General features: G+C 38.3%; 1 protein-coding gene across 2 annotated transcripts in view; it reads left to right on the top strand.

Annotated features, from left to right (window-relative positions):
* The window catches only part of LOC138706670 (uncharacterized), a 507,718-nt gene that overhangs the window by 451,948 nt on the left and 35,432 nt on the right, over nucleotides 1–20,338 (top strand). For both annotated transcript variants that reach the window (XM_069836229.1, XM_069836228.1), the window contains exon 3: nucleotides 9,796–9,892. In XM_069836229.1, the coding sequence (XP_069692330.1) occupies nucleotides 9,796–9,892 (97 nt within the window). The remainder of the gene's footprint in view (nucleotides 1–9,795; nucleotides 9,893–20,338) is intronic.

The following is a 20,338-nucleotide window of genomic DNA, read 5'->3' as shown; positions in this document are numbered from 1 at the left end:
AATAAATTAAATAGGCCTAAATAAATGAGCAAATAATTTAAATTGTAGAAAAGTCATCGTAGTATTAATTTTTATCACTAGAATGCATTTCAACATTCTCCAATGTGAAGTTTTGAGAATCGTTAATAGAACGTCACCTGCAGCCCAAACAAGCTTTCTCAGAGTACCTGTGCCACACGCCGATATGACGTCACACCAATATAGTCTATGAACAACTAACCTTACCTCCGTACGCCCTGGTACAGAATACGGTCCCTACACATTACTTTCTCTATACTGTAAACTTGTGGGAATTTTGAGCCACCCTCAGGTATAACTGAAAATCATCCTGCCTTAAAAGTTGGTAGAGCCCGGACGAGAAGTTATGGCACCGGCGCGAGGGACGCATTTTAGTTCGTTTGCTTGGACTCGCCCTCACACTCAACTGGAGGGGTGTTGGGTTAGTTGGTTACTAGCATTCCGAGTGTTCAGATCGTTCTGCTACTACCGCTATTGCTAATACTGAAAACATTGTCCTTCTGAGCGCCCTCATTATGGCATTGTTTAAGGTGTGAAATCATGGAGTAGTTCATAGTCAAGGACATGAAATAGCATACAATGTATGGAAATTCATGTCAGAAGAGGCTGTAAACGGAATACCAATTCCATTGAAAAGCGTGTGTGCAAGAGTACTGGCTGCCACTGGTATTTCAAAGCGAACCTTGGCAGAATCAGGAAAGAAGGGAAAAATATTGAGGCAGGAACAGCAGATTCTTTCTCCAGTCCGGAAAAATCACAGCCGAAAAAGAAGATTGTTGCAGCTGTAGACAGTTTTGATGAGGAAGTCCTATGAAGTCTCCTCTATAATTTCTACGCTACGCATAATCAGAGGCCGACTCTGCAATCGCTTCTTCCAAAAATGGATATCAGTGTATGATCATGTGAAGAAAGTAGAGAACAATTACATTGAAAGTGGGCACGTGATGGACAGTATTTTGGAGAAAATTTCCATAAACTTAGGGACATCTGATTACAGCACAGATCAGTCGTCTGATTCGGACGGAGAATAAGAATATAAAGCTGGAATAGCGGGCGTAATTCCATTAGGTACCTTCGGACTCTTGAGTAGGAAAGTGGTGATACTAAGATAAGACGAATGTTTTTAGAAAGAGATGAAACGCATATGCCTGCCGCTCTGAGCTTGAGAACCATAACCCAAACAACCCCCACTCCTCTACACTGCTGGCCGGCAATTTAAAACTTCGCGCAGGTTGGTGCCGTAACATCTCGTCTCAGCTCTAGTGTAGGTACCCTGGATTAGAGCCACCCGCCTTTGTTCGTCGTCTCAATAATGTAAATAGCGGAGCAGGGTGGTAAGCTTCCTTGCGGTCTCATTTCTCCGACTGAGCACCCAAGTGCTCGCTGATTTATTTGGGCTTCATTGGACCGTGTGCAGGCTTAGCGTCCCTCAGTTCGAGTTCCAGAAATAAAGAAAGCGGGGGGATGAAATGAGATGAGATGAGCATTTGCAGCGTAAGACCAGCTGGCTTCCTTCTACTGGGATATTGTGCGAGACGTTCACCAAGTCTGCGGGTTCAAAACTCCTTACCGCTGCTTTCTTCTCATGGGAAAGTTAAAATACGTACATGCACTGACACTTTCTTGTTATTGGCTGTTTTGTTATGTTTATTATAACGTCTGACAAGAAAGATGGCGGACCATAAGATAGCGTTAGTCCAACAGGCTAAATGAGGTGTAGATATATCAGACGAATTTCCACGAGTAGATACAAAACAAGAAATAACACTTTGCAGCAGATATCTTGTTACAGAGGTACACTGGCGTTCAATTTTCTGATCGTGTAAGCGAACTTTCTAACCACGGGATGTCAGATCCAAAGATACGACAAATTGGCAAACTTTGAAATCGTCGTTGTTCCTGCAGTAACTCCTATGTGCAAAATATACATTTTTTCATTACTTACTTACTGGCTTTTAAGGAACCCGGAGGTTCATTGCCGCCCTCACATAAGTCCGCCATTAGTCCCTGTCCTGAGAAAGATTAATCCATTCTCTATCATCATATCCCACCTCCCTCAAATCCATTTTAATATTATCCTCCCATCTACGTCTTGGCCTTCCCAAAGGTTTTTTTCCCTCCGGCCTCCCAACTAACACTCTATATGCATTTCTGGATTCGCCCATACGTGCTACATGCCCTCCCCATCTCAAACGTCTGGATTTAATGTTCTTAATTATGTCAGGTGAAGAATACAATGCGTGCAGTTCTGTAACTTCATCCCTCTTAGCCCCAAATATTTTCCTAAGCACCTTATTCTCAAACACCCTTAACCTATGTTCCTCTCTCAAAGTGAGAGTCCAAGTTTCACAGCCATAAAGAACAACCGGTAATATAACTGTTTTATAAATTCTAACTTTCAGATTTTTTGATGATAAAAGCTTCTCAACCGAATAGTAACAGGCATTTCCCATATTTATTCTGTGTTTAATTTCCTCCCGAGTATCATTTATATTTGTTACTGATGCTCCAAGATATTTGAACTTCTCCATCTCTTCAAAAGATAAATTTCCAATTTTTATATTTCCATTTCGTACAATATTCTGGTCACGAGACATAATCATATACTTTGTCTTTTCGGGATTTACTTCCAAACCTATCTCTTTACTTGCTTCCAGTAAAATTCCCGTCTTTTCCCTAATTGTTTGTGGATTTTCTCCTAACATATTCACATCATCCGCATAGACAAGCCCTCTCTGTTATCCTGGACTTTCCTAATGGCATACTCTAGAGCAAAGTTAAAAAAGTAAAGGTGATAGTGTATCTCCTTGCTTTAGCCCACAGTGAATTGAAAACGCATTGTAGGAAAACAAAACACATTTTTTCATCCTATGGCAGCCGTACATAGAAGACTGTGAATTCTTACATTTTCGAAACAAAGAAATATGATTACATATAGGAGATTTTATTATGTTCTGTACCACTATTGAAGTTATGTAATAGAGCACAAATCTGAAAATCGATAAATATGTCCCTTAGGAGTTTTTGCAGGAACAACGACGAAATAGTTTCACTAGTTCTCAATAGGTGACACTACAGTACTATTGGGATGGATAAAGATGTGTTTGGGAAAGTGTTCATGTATATTAAGTATAAATTATTCTCATAATTGATTTTACAATCACTAGAGGGAGATAAAATTTTGAATTTTATAATGCGGGTATATTTACGGTATGTACTATTGGCGAAACTGATTCTTACCTTCGCCATCTATTCATAGAAGTAATAACTAAAGAAGCGACACTAACAGGGCAAATTATCGAACACTATCGATTAGTTGGAGTCGGCCTGAGTAGCGCAGTCGGTATAGCGCTGGCCTTCTGTGCTCGAGGTTGCGAGTTCGATCCTGGCCCAGGTCGATTGCATTTAAGTGTGCTTAAATGCGACTGGCTCATGTTAGTAGATTTACTGCGGGACAAAATCCCGGCACACAGGCGACGCTGACAGAACCTAAATAAGCCAGAATTAAACCGTTAAATAAACTTTAATTTATATATTTTATCTATTAGCTGGGTCAGGTATCTTTGTCAGGGTCATTGTACTAACAACCAAGTTCTAATTATTCCAGGTCGCTGAAAGCTACAGATTGGCTACAGTTTTTGCGTACAAAAGGATAGCTGTTTTTATAATTATTTTGGTAATTTTTAATAGCAGTAGACGTAAAATAAACATGAGTAATTTGTTACTTTAATGTAGGTTTACACAAGAATAATTTGAAATGTGGATGTGGAGAAGAACGGTGCGTGTAAAACAGAATAAGAAATGAAGTTGTGTTAGAAAGTGGATGAGAAAAGAATAATGCTGAAACTATCAAAGAAATTGGCTGGGTCACTGGCTAAGAAGAGACTGTCTACTAAAGGCTGCACTGGAAGAAATGGTGAACGGGACTGATGCATATGAATTCTTAAGTAATAATAATAATAATAATAATAATAATAATAATAATAATAATAATAATAATAATAATATTTTATTTTCGCTGGCAGAGTTAAGGCCATATGGCAGTGATGTCAATCAGAGCGTATATGCGCTACGAGAACGCTTGCGCCACTGGACCACGCAGAGCGCGCCAGCTACGAATACGGACTTCAGTGAGGGTTGTACAGTGTACAGTTGGCATTAATCATGCACCAGCGAAGAGATCGTATAACAAGTTCCAGGTCGAATGAGCACTGCAATTCCTATGCAAGGAACAGGAAGGAGATAATACAGTGCTTAATATGTGGACAACATATGATTAGTAAGAAAAGCAGCATACAGCGACATTATTCAACATACCATGAACAAACATACAGAGATATCGAGGGGGAAGAACGATTAAAATTATTACATAAATTACGGACTACCGTAAGTGCAAATATCTAGATTATTTACTATGTATACATTAATTTATTATTTCTTTATTGAGGGTCCTTACAGGGAGTTATCCCCAATTACAAGTACACCAACATAAAGAAACACAAACAACAAATTAAAAACAAATGATTCATAAACATGTGCTGTAAACACAAAGTTTACAAAAGTTCAGTGTATATACTAATGTCATAAACTTCTAATTTCCAAATACGTAAACTGAATTGACAGATGTATAGGGCTACATAACAAAAAAAATCAAGTACAGTTATTAAAGAGGTATTCAATTGAAGACAGTCCTGTAGGCCTAAATAAATAGTGTTCAAATTTAATGTATGGGCTATTCCATCTCAAATCGACCGAAATATAGAGAAAATTGACCTTGCATTTTTTAAATACAATGAAACTTTTTCTGTCCGTTGACAATTGTGATACAATGCTTTGTGCAAAGTTTGAGGCATCAGAACTTCATAGTGTTTAAATTAAAAATATTTTAATTTATCGTATTTTCACAAAATTAGCAACTTTAAACTGTTGTGGCTCCGAAACCCTTTCACCCAATGATCAAAATCATGGTTTATTTTGATGCTGAGAAATTAAAGTTTATATTGACATGTAAACAGTTTTTCTTACTTTTTATGGAAATGGAGGAATTTAGATTTTTCTTCATTAAGACGCCTTTGCCCACGAAAAAATATTTTTAAATTATATGGTTAGATTCCGCATTGAAAGTACAAATAAACATATTTTTTACTGGTGCACCGTTGAAAAGAAAGTATTGAAAATATCAAATAAAGAAAATAAATAGTACGCGCGTGAACTAACCAGCTGACTGTGAGACGGGACCTAGCAGAGACAAGCAAGGCCAGGAGACAAACACGTGATGTTTCGTCTAGTAGCGCATAGCTGGGTTAGCTTTATCACAAGTTTTCATAAACACAGGAGTAAAGTGAAGCCCAACGCTCGCTTATCTCCAGTGCGTGCGGTATATACTGCTCCGTTCAAGTCTAGGCGTGTGAAAATAATTCACTTTGTCCGCCCCTGTGTCTTGCTCTTATCTGTGTTCACGGCATCCCACTCCAGCACTTGAGCACGGGAAGGAATCGAACGTCCGTTATGCGCTCTTTCTTTGACATCACTGCCATAAGGCCTTCTCTTCCACTCAACCAGCCTTAATCAATACAATACATAAATTTAAATTACAAATATTTACACTACACTTAAAAGGTTCTCCAGCAATATTCTTCACTACACATTTATTTAAATTTAGATAAATCTATAAGGTAAAGTAGTAACTTAATTTATGAGCTAATTTAATTCAATGAATTATAATTAATTTAATATTTGAGATAGCTAGGAAAATGATGAAAATTAATTTAAAATAAGCTTACTAGGACTATGTTACAGGGAGAATATATATATTTCATTTCTATAATGAGAATATTAATGTAATTGCCATTAGAGGTTTTGTAAATCTATTTAGAAAAATTAATGATAATAATAATAATAATAAGAATGGACAGATGTTAGTTTCATTATAAGTAACAAATATTAATCAGCAATTCATCTGTTAAGTAAGAATTTATGCAATTTTGACCTAAATGAAGTTATTGTCCAACAACCCCTTACATCACTCGGAAGCGAGTTCCAATTTCTAGCAACTGAAACTGTATAGGATGAAGAATATAAAGATGTCTTGTGGTAGGGTATAATGAGTAAATTGTTATGATGAGATCTTGTACTTAGCTGATGATATGCGGATAAATTTTGGAAACGAGAAGCCAAATAGATTGGGGTAGCGGTATTCCGTGTCATAAATTTTTATGTTGGTTAACCTGTGTTTATGTTGGCTGGCTTGTACTCATGAGAGAACGCCATTGGTGAGTTGCACATTAAAAGATCAGTATGTGTAATATCGACTTTACATATCGTTTTTGACAGATATCGTTATGCATAGTCGTTTCCGTTCTCGGTTTATTGTGAATAAAAAAATCTTTCGTTAACGTCCTTCGCTTTCTATTCTTGTTCTGGCTGTGGTTCCCGGTTTATCGTGGATCACTCTTTACGTGAAATAAAATATGGCATATAAGCGGAAGAAGTATAGCAATCGTCCTGTACCGCGTTTGACTTTTTTATGCATGGGAAGTTTAACGATGTATCGGATTTTGAATTTGCTGCAACAAATAATGAAATTACCCTTTACGTTGCGCCACGGTTAACTCTGACGTCGGTCACGATGATACAGCGCTTTTCCACAGTAATCACTTCATCGACTTGGAAGTCTTTTGCAGCGTAGTGACTGCAATCTTCGGTGATTGCTGTATATTTTTTACAAACCTGACATATTTATTATTATTATTATTATTATTATTATTATTATTATTATTATTATTATATCATCGTGATCATCATCATCATCGTCGTCGTCGTAGCGTGAAATTGCGTGAAAAGGGTTACTGCGTCAGATGTTTGGTTCAAGGATCGCCGTGAGCGATGGATATTAAAAGGGCGACAATAATCCTTCGCCTGAGTTTGTCCAGAAAAAAGTAAAGCTGTGGACTCTGTGTCGCAGATTTACGGCACGTAGAAATCTCTATCCCAGACAAAATTTGTCCACATTTCTCGCTCACGATGAATATATTTAGTTAAAAGAGCCAAATAAATACGTCATGTAGAGATAGTAATAATACTTACTTACTTACTTACAAATTGCTTTTAAGGAACCTGCGGGTTCATTGCCGCCCTCACATAAGCCCGCTATCGGTCCCGATCCTATGCAAGATTAATCCATTCTCTATCATCATATCCCACCTCCCTCAAATCCGTTTTAATATTATCCTCCCATCTACGTCTCGGTCCCCCCAAAGATCTTTTTCCCTCCGGTCTCCCAACTAACACACTATATGCATTTCTGGATTCGTCCATACGTGCTACATGCCCTGCCCATCTCAAACGTCTGGATTTAATGTTCCTAATTATGTCATGTGAAAATTACAATGCGTGCAGTTCTGCGTTGTGTAACTTTCTCCATTCTCCTGTAACTTCATCCCTCTTAGTCCCAAATATTTTCATAAGCGCCTTATTCTCAAACACCCTTAATCTCTGTTCCTCTCTCAAAGTGAGAGTCCAAGTTTCACAACCATACAGAACAACCGGTAGTATAACTTTTTTTATAAATTATAACTTTCAGATTTTTTGACAGCAGACTGGATGAGAAAAGGTTCTCAACCGAATAATAAAAGTCATTTCCCCTATTTATTCTGCGTTTAATTTCCTCCCGAGTATCATTCATATTTGTTACTGTTGCTCCAAGATATTGGATTTTTCCATCTCTTCGAAGGATAAATCTCCAATTTTTATATTTCCATTTCGTACAATATTCTGGTCACGAGGATATAGTAATAATAGTAATAATAATATCTATTATTGGAGAAAATAATAATAATAATGATAATAATAATAATAATGATAATAATGATAATAATAATAATAATAATAATAATAATAGTAATGAATACATTTCGGTTAAATAATTATGGATCGTATATAGTTGATTTCACAGCTTCACTCTGGTTGGCCTCAGTGGTCAAAACTGACCTGATTGGGTTAGGCTGATCCGTTGGAACTGACGTGAATGCGTTGGGCTGATATGACTGGACTACATAGATCTTGAGGAACTGACCTGACTAGGCTGAACTGATCTGTTGGAATAGACCTGAATGGACTTGGCTGGACTGATCTGCGGAACTGATCTGACTAGGCTGGACTGTTTTAGTGGAACTGATGTGACTGGGCTGGACTGTTCTGGGGGAACTGCTGTGACTTGGCAGGACCTAATCTGAGTTGGACTGATCTCGTGGTATTGATTTGGCTGGGTTGGACTATAGTTATTCCACCTGACCAGATAAAGTCTGTTGGACTAAAAATTAATCTTTACCTGGATTGGACTGGTCTACCGTAACTTATAATGTTCTGGTGGAACTGACCGAACTAGACTGTACTAATCTCGTGAAATTAATTTGAGCTGGAATCATGTGGCGGAACTGATCTGACTGGGCTTCACTAATTGCATTGGACTGATCTTGTGAAACTGATCTGATTGTGCCGTACTGGCGGAACTGGTCTGAATGAGTTGGATTCTTCTGGAGCAAAGACATGACTCGGCTGAACTGAGCTGGACAGATCTGGTGGAACTGACCCAGTGTGTTGACTTGACTGATCTAGAGGCATCGGCCTGACTGCGGTGGACTGATCTTGTGAAACTGATCTGATTGTGCTGGACTGGCGGAACTGGTCTAAATGAGCTGGATTCTTCTGGAGCAAAGACATGACTCGGCTGAACTGAGCTGGACAGATCTGGTGAAACTGACCCAGTGAGTTGACTTGACTGATCTAGAGGCATCGGCCTGACTGCGGTGGACTGATCTTGTGAAACTGATCTGATTGTGCTGGACTGGCGGAACTGGTCTGAATGAGCTGGATTCTTCTGGAGCAAAGACATGACTTGGCTGAACTGAGCTGGACAGATCTGGTGAAACTGACCCAGTGAGTTGACTTGACTGATCTAGAGGCATCGGCCTGACTGCGGTGGACTGATCTTGTGAAACTGATCTGATTGTCCTGGACTGGCGGAACTGGTGCGAATGAGCTGGATTCTTCTGGAGCAAAGACATGACTCGGCTGAACTGAGCTGGACAGATCTGGTGGAACTGACCCAGTGAGTTGACTTGACTGATCTAGAGGCATCGGCCTGACTGCGGTGGACTGATCTTGTGAAACTGATCTGATTGTGCTGGAACTGGCGGAACTGGTGCGAATGAGCTGGATTGTTCTGGGGCAAAGAATTGACTCAGCTGAACTGAGCGGACAGATCTGGTGGAACTGACATGATTGGGCTTGACTGATCTTCTAAGTGGTATATTGAGTGATCTTGTTGAACTATATTGACCTGACTAAGTTGGGCTGATACACCTGAAGTGACAAACTGAAGTCAGAAATTTTAGTTTGGAATGGTTTCTATATGTAAAACAGTTAACACAAATTGGAAACGATATGTAATCCTTATCTTTGATGTTACCAGCTCAAAGAAACATTGTAGTGATGGTTTTATTTTGATTGCAATTCTGTTGTTTTCGTGCTTAATGTGAATATGCATACAAGTCTTGTAACCTATCCTTGAATATTTATGAAACTACCTTCACGTTTATCGTTTCCATGCTGTGGTTCCTGATACAGATATTTATTCATAGATTAAACTCACTGTCTGCCTCACATTTGTATATATTTCATAAAATTAATTATCTCTTTGTATGTAGGCTACTGTACGTGTGAACATCTTTGCTGTTTATGCCACTTCTTAACCGCAGTATCTCTCGTGTGTTGCAGAACCGGAGATCGAGAACGGCAACCTGTTCCAGGCTCTGGGCAAACAGATTGTTCGCTGGACGAAAAGGTGGCGTCACCACAATACCAGCATCACTGAGTGAGTAGTAATGTGATACTCTAGTTGTAAAAAGAATAAGCGGGAATTTCTCGATCTGGGTCTATATTTTTAGCCCCTTCTTCTGAAGGGCTGCTTGTGCATATTCAGTTCAGTTAGGGTATTACGGAAAGCATTTCACAAGCTTCTAAATTCTTTCACGGTATTTTCCAACAAAATTCCCAAATAGGCCTATTCATATATTTCCAACAAACAAACAAGAAATAACTGCAATTATTAAAAATCTAAAGTCAAAAAACTCTTCAGGGTATGATGAAATAAGATAGTACATTATGCAACGAGCCTGTAATGGTAGTAATTAAGACGCGAGTATGTTTGTTTATGAAACGAGGGCAAGCGAGTTTCATAATTTTCATACGAGCGTCTTAATTACCATTATAGGCAAGTTTCATACGACTTTTTTTGCTCGACCATATTTCTAACTTGAAATTATTCATAAGTATCCATGTTATGGTTATGTAAGTGAGGAGCAGAACTGACCTGAATTGTGAGATGTGCGCAGACGCGAAAGTATTGATTTTTTCCGAGGCACGAATGTCATTGACCTTGATATAATCTATAGAATAACATGAACATTAGCCTTGATATAACCTGGAAATTGATTTAGAATTGAAAAACGAGATGATAAATTGAATTTATTTGAATATTATTTACAATTAACGCTAATTATTATAGTAACAGAGCATAACCTTCTGCGACAGTATTGGATTTCCAGCCTCCTTGACTTTTCGCTAATTGTCTTTCGATTGCATATCCGAGAATAATCGATACTTGCGGCTTTATAATGATACAAAGGTGATTTCTCATTGGCTGAACAACTGAATTATAATGAATAGATGTACTTTAGTTAGGTGCATTAAAGGGCTACTACCAGGTGTATAATTACTACATTTCGGCATGGTCGAGCATAAAAATTATTAAAAGCGAATTCACATGTCATAACTAGGCCACTAAGTTATTTATGTAGCTATTCAATGTTCAACGGTATATTTCCCCGAGATATTAAAATATTCAGTCGTTATTCCTGTCTTCAAAACAGGAGAAATAACGTCTCCAGAAAATTACAGACCCATATCACTTCTACCAGTTTTCTCCAAAGTCTTTGGAAAAGTAATGTATTTCATTTCATTTATTGTATTCCATAGATCTTACATTAGCAATGAAGCTTTAAGGTGTGGAACAAGTCAAAATTTTATAGGATTACAATTACAAATTTTACAATTTCAATTTCAATTTTTTTATAATTTTTTGGCGAGATGTAGTGAGGCCGAGGATTCTCCAACAGATTACGTCGCATTTTCGTTATGGTAGGAGAAAACCTCGGAAGAAACCAACCAATGAAAGCGAACGGGGGAACCAAACTCTTCGTTTAAGTATGTTATGCAAATACATGGTATTTTTACAACTCTGGTGTACGTAAACAACATACCACTGTGCCAGTAGTACATAGGTGGAAGTTAATACGTCCATCACCTCGATCTGAAGTCAAGAACAGTCCAGGCAGGAGTGTATACTGTGCGTACGCCTCCTTGTTATTCAATACACACTGCGCAAACTTGGGTCAAGCACATGCATGTTCACAGGGTGGATTTGTTTACATTACGTGAGATGACGTAGGAGAGAGAACGGCCCAGAGGAGATCTTCCTCCCTAGGGACCACAGATGTAGCAGGCAACCTGTTTTAATATGAATCAGTCCACCTACTTTAATCCCATTAATTTAAACGAATTAACCGTAACAGAGAATTTCATTTCTCGCTAGAAGAAACTCTAGTATTAAAAAGACCAACAGAGAGAGAGAGAGAGAGAGAGAGAGCACTCGAGAGATTTCAATTAAGAGCCTCCTCAACAAACAGACGTTACACAATGAATTTACATGTTAGAGCGTTGGAGTTAAAGAAAGCAGGAAAAGCGATATGTTACATGATGCAATTTACATATTACAGCGATTTTGTTTAATGAAACTGTTACCACGGAACAAAATAATGCCTAACCAGATGTTAAGTTATTAAGAAAAAAAAAAATATATATATATACATACATATATATACTTACTTATTGGCTTTTAAGGAACCCGAAGGTTCATTGCCGTCCTCACATAAGCCCGCTATTGGTCCCTATCCTGAGCAAGATTAATCCATTCTCTATCATCATATCCCACCTCCCTCAAATCAATTTTAATATTATCTTCCCATCTACGTCTCGGCCTCCCTAAAGATCTTTTTCCCCTCCGGCCTCCCAACTAACACTCTACATGCATTTCTGGATTCGTCCATACGTGCTACATGCCCTGTCCATCTCAAACGTCTGGATTTAATGTTCCTAATTATGTTAGGTGTAGAATACAATGCGTGTAGTTCTGTGTTGTGTAACTTTCTCCATTCTCCTGTAACTTCATCCCTCTTAGCCCCAAATATTTTTCTAAGCACCTTATTCTCAAACACCCTTAACCTATGTTCCTCTCTCAAAGTGAGAGTCCAAGTTTCACAACCATAAAGAACAACCGGTAATATAACTGTTTTATAAATTCTAACTTTCAGATTTTCTGGCAGCAGACTGGATGATAAAAGCTTCTCAACCGAATAATAACAGGCATTTCCCATATTTATTCCGTGTTCAATTTCCTCCCGAGTATCATTTATATTTGTTACTGTTGCTCCAAGATATTTGAACTTCTCCACCTCTTCAAAAGATAAATTTCCAATTTTTATATTTCCATTTCGTACAATATTCTCGTCACAAGACATAATCATATACTTTATCTTTTCGGGATTTACTTCCAAACCTATCTCTTTATTTGCTTCCAGTAAAATTCCCGTGTTTTCCCTAATCGTTTGTGGATTTTCTCCTAACATATTCACGTCATCCGCATATACAAGCAGCTGATGTAACCCGTTCAATTCTAAACCCTCACTGTTATCCTGGACTTTCCTAATGGCATACTCTAGAGCAAAGTTAAAAAGTAAAGGTAATAGTGCATCTCCTTGCTTTAGCCCACAGTGAATTGGAAACGCATCTGACAGAAACGGACCTATACAAACTCTGCTGTACGTTTCACTGAGATACATTTTAATTAATCGAACTAGTTTCTTGGGAATACCAAATTCAATTATATATATATATATATATATATATATATATATATATATATATATATATAGGGTGTTTCAAAAATACGGGGCATAATTTCAGATATGTATTTCCCACATGTAGACTATCAAAATAGCTCATTACAACATGTGTCCGGAAATGCTTCATTTCCGAGTTATGGCCTTCACAACATTGAAATTCACCGGAACGTTTTTCTTTTCGCAGGTCGTTGTCATTACAGAAGGTGTTCAAAATGTCCACCTCCTGCTTGAATACAGACCTCACATCGATGTCTCATTGACCTGCGAACACGATCCCAAACTCCAGGAGTATTGCGTATGTCCTCAGAACATGCCACAATTCGATTCCGAAGGGATTCCAAATCAGGCACCGGAGACGAATAAACCAATGATTTTAAATGGCCCCACAAGTAGAAATCGAGAGGGTTCAGATCAGCTGAGCGTGGAGGCCAAGCAATTGGGCCACCTCTACCTATCCATCGATCAGGAAACCTTCGATCCAAGTACCGGCGAGCCGTACGACTGAAGTGTACAGGAGCGCCATCATGCAAGAAGTGAATGTGTTGACGATTGATCAGTGGAGTGTCTTCTAAAATATGAGGTATGGTGTTTTCCAGGAAGTTTGTGTACGCCTGCCCCGTAAGTCTGTTTACAAGTACATGAGGTCCAGCTAATCGATCACCAATGATACCGGCCCACATGTTGAGGGAGAACCGCACCTGATGATGAGATGGAACAGTTGCACGTGGGTTTTCATACGCCCATTCATGCTGGATGATGGTGGAAATTTGTTATGCCATCTCGTGTGAACTGTGCTTCATCTGTAAATAATACTAAGGCAGGAAAGTTCGGATTTATACCACACTGCTGCAAGAACCACTGACAGAACCTAACACGTGCAGGGTAATCTGCTGGTGACAGGGCCTGTACACGTTGCAAATGATAAGGATACAATTGATACTCTTTCAACAGTCTCCAGACAGTCGTATGAGGAACATTGACTTGCAACGCTACCCTTCGTGTGCTGATAGGAGTCATGTTCACAGCCTCCAGAATCTCCTCCTGTACTTCTGGAGTTTTAGATCTTGGTCGTCCCCTTCCCAAACCAGGAGAGTTAAATTTTCCATACTTGCACAGACGGTAATGGAGACGTACAAATGTCTTCCGATCTGGACATTGTCGCTGTGGGTACCTCTCCTGGTACAAACGACGAGCCAGCGCAGCATTGCCGTCCGCCTTACCGTACATGAAGTGTATCTCTGCCAGCTCTTGATTTGAATACATGTCGCACAGTCTAACGCCTACACAACACTGAATGTAACCTTCGCCTCGGAATGAACTGTCAGAGTGCCCTCTTAATGTCTCCTTTGACGGCAACGACCTGCGGAAAGAAAAACGTTCCGGTGAATTTCAATGTTATGAAGGCCATAACTCGGAAATAAAGCATTTCCGGACACATATTGTAATGAACTATTTTGATTGTCTACATGTGGGAAATACATACCTGAAATTATGCCCCGTATTTTTGAAACACCCTGTATATATAATAAGAAGGTCGTAGAGAACATTGAAGAGTTAAGTTGAAAAAGTGAAATGCGTTAAGTCCTGCCTGAATTTGTGACTGAATGACGGTAAGGACGAGACATGAGGGAGATAAAAATTCGTAGCCTGGACGGCTTTGGAAGGAAAGCAAGCAAGCAGGTTCATCTCGCAGATTTTTAGCACGCAAAATAATTCTGTTCCTGATGGAAGGGTCAAAAGAAAGTGTAGGAATCTTCTCTTGTTTATGTGAACTATACCACAATATCACCTGTTACTCTATCATTAAAAGTAGTAGTTTTGACTGTGAAGTGTTCTCATCTCAGAAATGAAATTATTAAATTTAGCATGGTCCATCAAGATCTACTACCAGCCGACAAAATATCTGGTGAAGATGACAAATTCCATTGTGACTGTAAGATCAAATCTCAGGATATTGCGACGTTAGAACTACATCAAACCTCAATAGGTATGGGAGAGGGTACTTTGGACATTGACCGTCACATTAAAATGCAATCCCGTCCTTAATTTCCTTGTCTTTCTCTTCTTCTACTGTATTTCTATACCTCTTGATTTTTTGTATTCCTTTTGTTCTTGTTGTGATCACCACCTTGTTCTCCTTGACTTCTCCTTGCTTTCGCCACCCTCTCCTTGTCTTTCTTAGTGGAACAGAAGGCCGAATGGCCTTAACTCTGCATGTTAAAATAAACCATTATTATTATTATTATTATTATTATTATTATTATTATTATTATTATTATTATCATCCTTGTCTTCCATTATTCCCATTGTATTTCCCTTATTCTTCTTGTCTTTTTCTTATCCTCCTTGTCTTCCCCCTGGTCTCCTTGTCTTCCCCGATTCTCTTTGTATTCCCCTTGTCCTCCTCATCTCCCCCCCTGTCCTTCACTTGCTCTCCTTGTCATCCCTTTGTTCTCCTTGTCTTCCCCTGTTCTCCTTGTCTTCCCCGATTCTCTTTGCATTCCCCTTGTCCTCTTTATCTCCCCCCTGTCCTCCACTTGTTCTCTTTGTCTTCCCCTTGTTCTCCTTGTCTTCCCCTTGTTATCCTCGTCTTCTCATTATTCTTGTCTTCCCCTTGTTCTACTTGTCTTCCCCTTGTTCTCCTCGTCTTCCCCTTGTTCTCCTCGTCTTCCCCTTGTTCTCCTCGTCTTCCTCTTCTCCTCGTCTTCTCCTTATTATTCTTGTCTTCCCCTTGTTCTCCTTGTCTTCCCCTTGTTCTCCTCGTCTTCCCCTTGTTCTCCTCGTCTTCCTCTTGTTCTCCTCGTCTTCTCCTTATTATTCTTGTCTTCCTCTTGTTCTCATCTTCCTCTTGTTCTCCTCGTCTTCTCCTTGTTCTCCTCGTCTTCCCCTTGTTCTCCTCGTCTTCCTCTTGTTCTCCTCGTCTTCTCCTTATTATTCTTGTCTTCCCCTTGTTCTCCTTGTCTTCCCCTTGTTCTCCTCGTCTTCCCCTTGTTCTCCTCGTCTTCCTCTTGTTCTCCTCGTCTTTTCCTTATTATTCTTGTCTTCTCCTTGTTCTCCTAATCTTCCCCTTGTTCTCCTTGTCTTCCCCTTGTTCTCCTCGTCTTCCCCTTGTTCTCCTCGTCTTCCCCTTGTTCTCGTCTTCCCCTTGTTCTCCTCGTCTTCCTCTTGTTCTCCTCGTCTTTTCCTTATTATTCTTGTCTTCTCCTTGTTCTCCTCATCTTCCCCTTGTTCTCCTTGTCTTCCCCTTGTTCTCCTCGTCTTCCCCTTGTTCTCCTCGTCTTCCCCTTGTTCTCCTCGTCTTCCTCTTGTTCTCCTCGTCTTTTCCTTATTATTCTTGTCTTCTCCTTGTTCTCCTCATCTTCCCCTTGTTCTCCTTGTCTTCCCCTTGTTCTCCTTGTCTTCCCCTTGTTCTCCTCGTCTTCCCCTTGTTCTCCTCGTCTTCCCCTTGTTATCCTCGTCTTCCCCTTGTTCTCGTCTTCCTCTTGTTCTCCTCGTCTTCTCCTTATTATTCTTGTCTTCCCCCTGTTCTCCTTGTCTCTAACTTGTTCTCCTTGTCTTCCCCTTGTTCTACTTGTTGTCCCCTTTTCCCCTTGTCTCTCCACTGTTGTTCCTGTCTTCCCCTTCTTTTCCTTTTTTCCTCTTTTCTCCTTTTCTTCTCGGCCCGTTTCCCTTGTTCTCCTTGTCATTACCTTGTTCGTTTTGTCTTTCCTCTGTCCTTGTTTTAGCCTTGTTCTCCTTGTCTCCGTCATTTCCTCATTATATTCCTGTGTTTTCCTTATTACCCTTCTTCTCCTTATCTTTCCCTTGTTCTCCTTATATTTCTCTTGTTCGCCTTTGCTTTCCTTTGTGTTCCCTTTATTGTCTTTGTTTTTCTTGTTTTATGTCTTCCCTCTGGTCATCTTGTCTTTCCCTTGTTCTCTATGTTTGCTTCTTGGTATCTTGCCTTCGGTTTGTTCTCCTTACATTCTTCTTTTTCTCCTCAATGTGTTCCCATTGTTCTTCTTGTCTTCCCCGTTCTTATCTTTCCCCTGTTCTCCTTATATTCCCTTTCTTATCCTTATAATATATTATTCTTTTCCTTGTCTTCACTTAACATTCCTTGCCTTCACCCTCTTCTTCTTGAATTCTTATTGTTTTCCCCCTCTTCTTGTCTTCGCTTTTTTTCTCCTTGTCCTCGTTCTTCTCCTTGTGCTCATTGTCTCCCTTTGTTCTCCTTGCCTTTCTTTGTTATCCTTCACTTCCCCCTTTTCTCCTTGTCTTCCCCTTGTTCTCCTTGTCTTCCTCCTGTTCTTTTCTTCGCCTTTTTCCCATGATATTCTCTTTGTTATCGTTACATTCTCCTTGTTCTTCTTGGCTTCCCCTTGTTCTCCTTGTGTTCCTTTTATTCTTCTTGTCTTCCCGTTACCCTTCATTCCCCATGTTTCACTTCGTACACCGCCCACACATAGTTCTACATCAAGATTTGCAGCGTAATAAAGCTGTACGCCTGTCGATTTCATTTTTGTAAATTCTTTTCAGATCGTCGTATCTTTTCCTTCTCCTTCTTCACTCCAAGGATTCGATGAAAGTCTCAATTTCGACGTCACATGACTGTAAGAACTTGCAGCATTGAAGAGAGCGGCGTGCTTGCTTGTAGGGCGTAGGCTGTGCTGTATGGATCGCGGCTTATTGCTGTCGTTTTTATTTATTTTCTTGTATACTGTATCTTGTTTCTCTCTCGCTCGCTAGATGTCAACAACGTATTCAAATGTAATCTAAAATGACTACGGTTAGCAGGAAAAATCGCATTAAAATGTAATCTGAAATTACTACGTTTGGTCAAGAAATGATCGTATTAAAATGAGATCCAAAGTTATTGCCACTGTTAATCAAGGAATCATCGCACAAAATCCAAAATTAATACCGTATAGAAATGTGATAATGTGATCCAAAAATATTACCACGGTTAATCAAGGAATGATCTATTAATTCCAAAATTAATACTGTTAGTCAAGAAATGATCATATTGAAATGTGATTCAAAAATATTGCCACGGTTAATCAAGGAATGACTTATTAAATCCAAAATTAATAACGTTAGTCAAGAAACGATCGTATAGAAATGTGATCCAAAAATATTACCACGGTTAATCAAGGAGTGATCATATTAAATCCAAAATTAATATCGTTAGTCAAGAAATGATCATATTGAAATTTGATTAAAAAATATTACCACGGTTAATCAAGAAATGATCGTATTAATTCCAAAATTAATAATGTTAGTCAAGAAACGATCGTATAGAAATGTGATAATGTGATCCAAAAATATTACCAATGTTGATCAAGGAATGATCATATTAAAATGTGATGCAAAAATATTACCACGGTTAATCAAGAAATGATCGTATTAAATCCAAAATTAATAACGTTAGTCAAGAAACGATCGTATAGAAATGTGATAATGTGATCCAAAAATATTACCATGGTTGATCAAGGAATGATCATATTAAATCCAAAATTAATACCGTTAGTCAAGAAATGAGAGTATAGAAATGTGATAATGTGATCCAAAAATATTACCACGGTTAATCAAGGAATGATCTATTAAATCCAAAATTAATACCGTTAGTCAAGAAATGATCATATTTAAATATGATTAAAAATATTACCACGGTTAATCAAGGAATGATGTATTAAATCCAAAAATATTACTACGGTTAATCAAGGAATGATCTATTAAACCAAAAATTAATACCGTTAGTCAAGAAATGATCATATTTAAATGTGATTAAAAATATTACCACGTTTAATCAAGGAATGATCTATTAAATCCAAAAATATTACCACGGTTAATCAAGGAATGATCTATTAAATCCAAAATTAATACCGTTAGTCAAGAAATGATCATATTTAAATGTGATTAAAAACATTACCACGGTTAATCAAGGAATGATCTATTAAATGCAAAAATATTACCACGGTTAATCAAGGAATGATCTATTAAATCCAAAATTAATACCGTTAGTCAAGGAATGATCATATTGAAATGTGATTCAAAAATATTACCACGGTTAATCAAGGAATGATCTATTAAATTAAAAAATATTACCACGGTTAATCAAGGAATGATCTATTAAATCCAAAATTAATACCGTTAGTCAAGGAATGATCATATTGAAATGTGATTCAAAAATATTACCACGGTTAATAAAGGAATGATCTAGTAAATCCAAAATTAATACCGTTAGTCAAGGAATGATTATATTAAAATGTGATCCAAAAATATTGCCACGGTTAATCTAGATATTATCGTATTAAATCCAAAATTAATACCGTTAGTCAAGGAATGATCGTGTTGAAATGTGATCCATAATTATTTTTCCTTGAGTAACCAAGGAATAATCGTATTAAATCCAAAATTACTAAGCTTAGACAAAAAATGATCGTTAAGTAGAATTCTTCTACTACTACTACTACTACTACTACTACTACTACTACTACTACTACTACTACTCTACTACTACTACTACTACTACTACCACCACCATCATCACATCATCACCATCACCATCACCGCAACTACTGTTGTGAACATAACTAAAAAGTTCAACTTTGATTGTCACAATCTCCCCATTTAATCCATTTATAGTAGCAGAGAATTCTGGCTAATAGATGCCTTCGTTTCTGTAGCTAATGTAATTTCTCATACAGACATTAACAGAGTCATTAAAGTTTATATCAACATATCTGGCGACGCGACGGTGGAAACCAAATAATTATGCCGAGAGCGATGAAAAATTACTCATTTCTCGTGTTTGAAGAAAATCACATCTGAAAGTGTTGTACATTTTCGAGACTTTTCTCTCTCCTGCTTTTCCTTCTCCACTTCAAGGATTCGACAGAAATCCTTTTTTTTTTTTTTTTTTTTTTTTTTTTTTTTTTTTTTTTTTTTGGTGCCGCATGTAACTCGATAACTATCAGCTACTTCTACTTCACTGCGTAGCTGAATAATGTAGTTTCTCGCAATGTAAGCACATTTTAGGAAATTATTAATATGATGGTGGAATTGAGAGACGTTGACGAACTTGTGTTTATATGATGTGTATTTGGGAAATGGGATAATTGCGAGAAAAACTTCAACTGAACTTTATCCGCAAAAGTGTCGCTGTGGATATTTCAGTGGGAAATTCTAGTCCTCACCGGAACCCGAACCTGGGCTTCCTGCGTGATAGTCCGATAGTCTAGATCAGTGATTCTCAACTGGGGAGCATGGGTGTCTGATGAACAGTTAATAATAATAATAATAATAATAATAATAAT

Source organism: Periplaneta americana, chromosome 9 (genome assembly GCF_040183065.1).
Source record: "Periplaneta americana isolate PAMFEO1 chromosome 9, P.americana_PAMFEO1_priV1, whole genome shotgun sequence".
In the NCBI taxonomy this organism is placed as follows: Eukaryota; Metazoa; Arthropoda; class Insecta; order Blattodea; family Blattidae; genus Periplaneta; species Periplaneta americana.
Note: the sequence above shows the minus strand (reverse complement) of the source record. Positions and strands in the feature narration are given on the sequence as shown.